This window comes from Formica exsecta, unplaced genomic scaffold (genome assembly GCF_003651465.1).
Source record: "Formica exsecta isolate Colony F162 unplaced genomic scaffold, ASM365146v1 scaffold773, whole genome shotgun sequence".
Classification (NCBI taxonomy): Eukaryota; Metazoa; Arthropoda; class Insecta; order Hymenoptera; family Formicidae; genus Formica; species Formica exsecta.
The window spans coordinates 11483-13093 of record NW_021853541.1 but is presented as its reverse complement, the minus strand read 5'-3'; the positions used below and the strand labels follow the sequence as shown (position 1 = coordinate 13093).

The window sequence follows — 1611 nt, the reverse complement described above, 5'->3', positions numbered from 1 at the left end:
GCCGAGAAGCGTTGTTCCTCAATTTCCTTGATGTGTTATGAAAATTTTCGGCAAATCTCACTTACAGGCACGTTACTACCCAGGTAGCAAAGTGTCGTCATCATACCGTAATTTTTTAGTCATTGGTTACATCAAATTCACTTTTGAAATGACGTAAAAGTGGAGTTAGAATTACGGTCCTAAGTCACAGACCGTTGACGTCATATCTATGACGATAAAATGACGACATTTCTCTAATATAAGATGACGTATAAAATTGGTGATCTTTGGCTACTTCTCGAAATTTTCCGTACTTTTAATTGTACAAATCCATTGGATTTTTACCTCTTTATCAAATAGAATAATAAGCATAGAATTATTATAGAATATATTAATGGAATTACAAATGTAATAAATATGATTTTATATATATACGGATGATTTTAACTTTTTCGGACATTTATTCAGACTTTTAGAATTATCAATCTAATGTCTGATTTCCCTATATTGGGATTGCATCAGAAATTAAACTGATAGAAATAAATACATTTTTAATCTCCTGCCAGTTGCTCGAAGCTTTATATGATTTTCATGACTGAAACTCAAATGCGAGATAATGCGCATCGCGCGTCGTATAGTGGTAAATAAACGAATTAGCGGCTGAAGAGTATGAACTATCATTTTGTATAGTTTTGAAATGTTGCGCGCAGTAACATTTTTCATGAAATATTAAATAAATAATAATTTTCGATATAGATAAACATGCACATCAAATTCAGTTATTAATATTAAACAATATTTCATAGTTTTGTAATATAATAATATAACTTATTAAGTATCATAAAATATTTATTATTTTCTTTATATAAATACGATAATTTTAATATTGACGTATTTTAACAACATTAGTTAATTGATCAGTAAATAACCTTAAAATGACGATTAAATGACGTTATTTCTGTGACGATAATTTGTCGTCAAAAATATCACGTCTGTGTTACGTCATTATTTAGTCGACTGACGTCATATGACGAGAAATGACCTTAAAATGACGTTATAATGACGACACCTTGCTATCTGGGTAAGAGTTATTATTTACGACGCGGAGTGTGAGTGCCGGTTGTGTCTTGCGTGATTCGATTTATCTCGATTCCGATCCGCGAATGCAACAATATGTTATAAATACTTGACTCGCAAGGATAGTCTAATAAATTATTTGTTTCGAGGAATATTCTTCCATACACGTAACCCTAACAGCACATGATATCATTCGAATATTCTATACTGATATTGTGAATATACGTACTATATATAATATACTGAGAACATCCCTGTAACATTTTTTGAAACATATTATTTCTCGTATATTTTCTCGTATATTCTCAGAATATACTTGTAATATCCCCCCAGTAAACATAACATTGTTTTTTTTAAGTGCTCCCTAGGTTATGTAACAGTTACATATTGGTTTGCTGGGTTAGTACGTACTCAGTATGTCATAGCACGTATTTCGAATGTTCTGAGAATATACGCAATATACTTTTGCGATAACCTCCGAACATTCTCAGAATCTACATGTGCTGTTAGGGAAGTATCTTTCTTTACTAAAATATTTTCTATTTTCATGATATG

The 1611-nt window shown here is 30.9% G+C and overlaps 1 protein-coding gene across 1 annotated transcript in view; it reads right to left on the bottom strand.

Moving 5' to 3' along the window:
* Positions 1 to 1376, bottom strand: part of LOC115243974 — an 11830-nt gene extending 10454 nt beyond the window's left edge. The window contains exon 1 of the mRNA XM_029821305.1: positions 1286 to 1376. Within this exon, the coding sequence (XP_029677165.1) occupies positions 1286 to 1331 (46 nt within the window). The 5' untranslated portion in view covers positions 1332 to 1376. The remainder of the gene's footprint in view (positions 1 to 1285) is intronic.
* Positions 1377 to 1611: the final 235 nt, after the last annotated feature.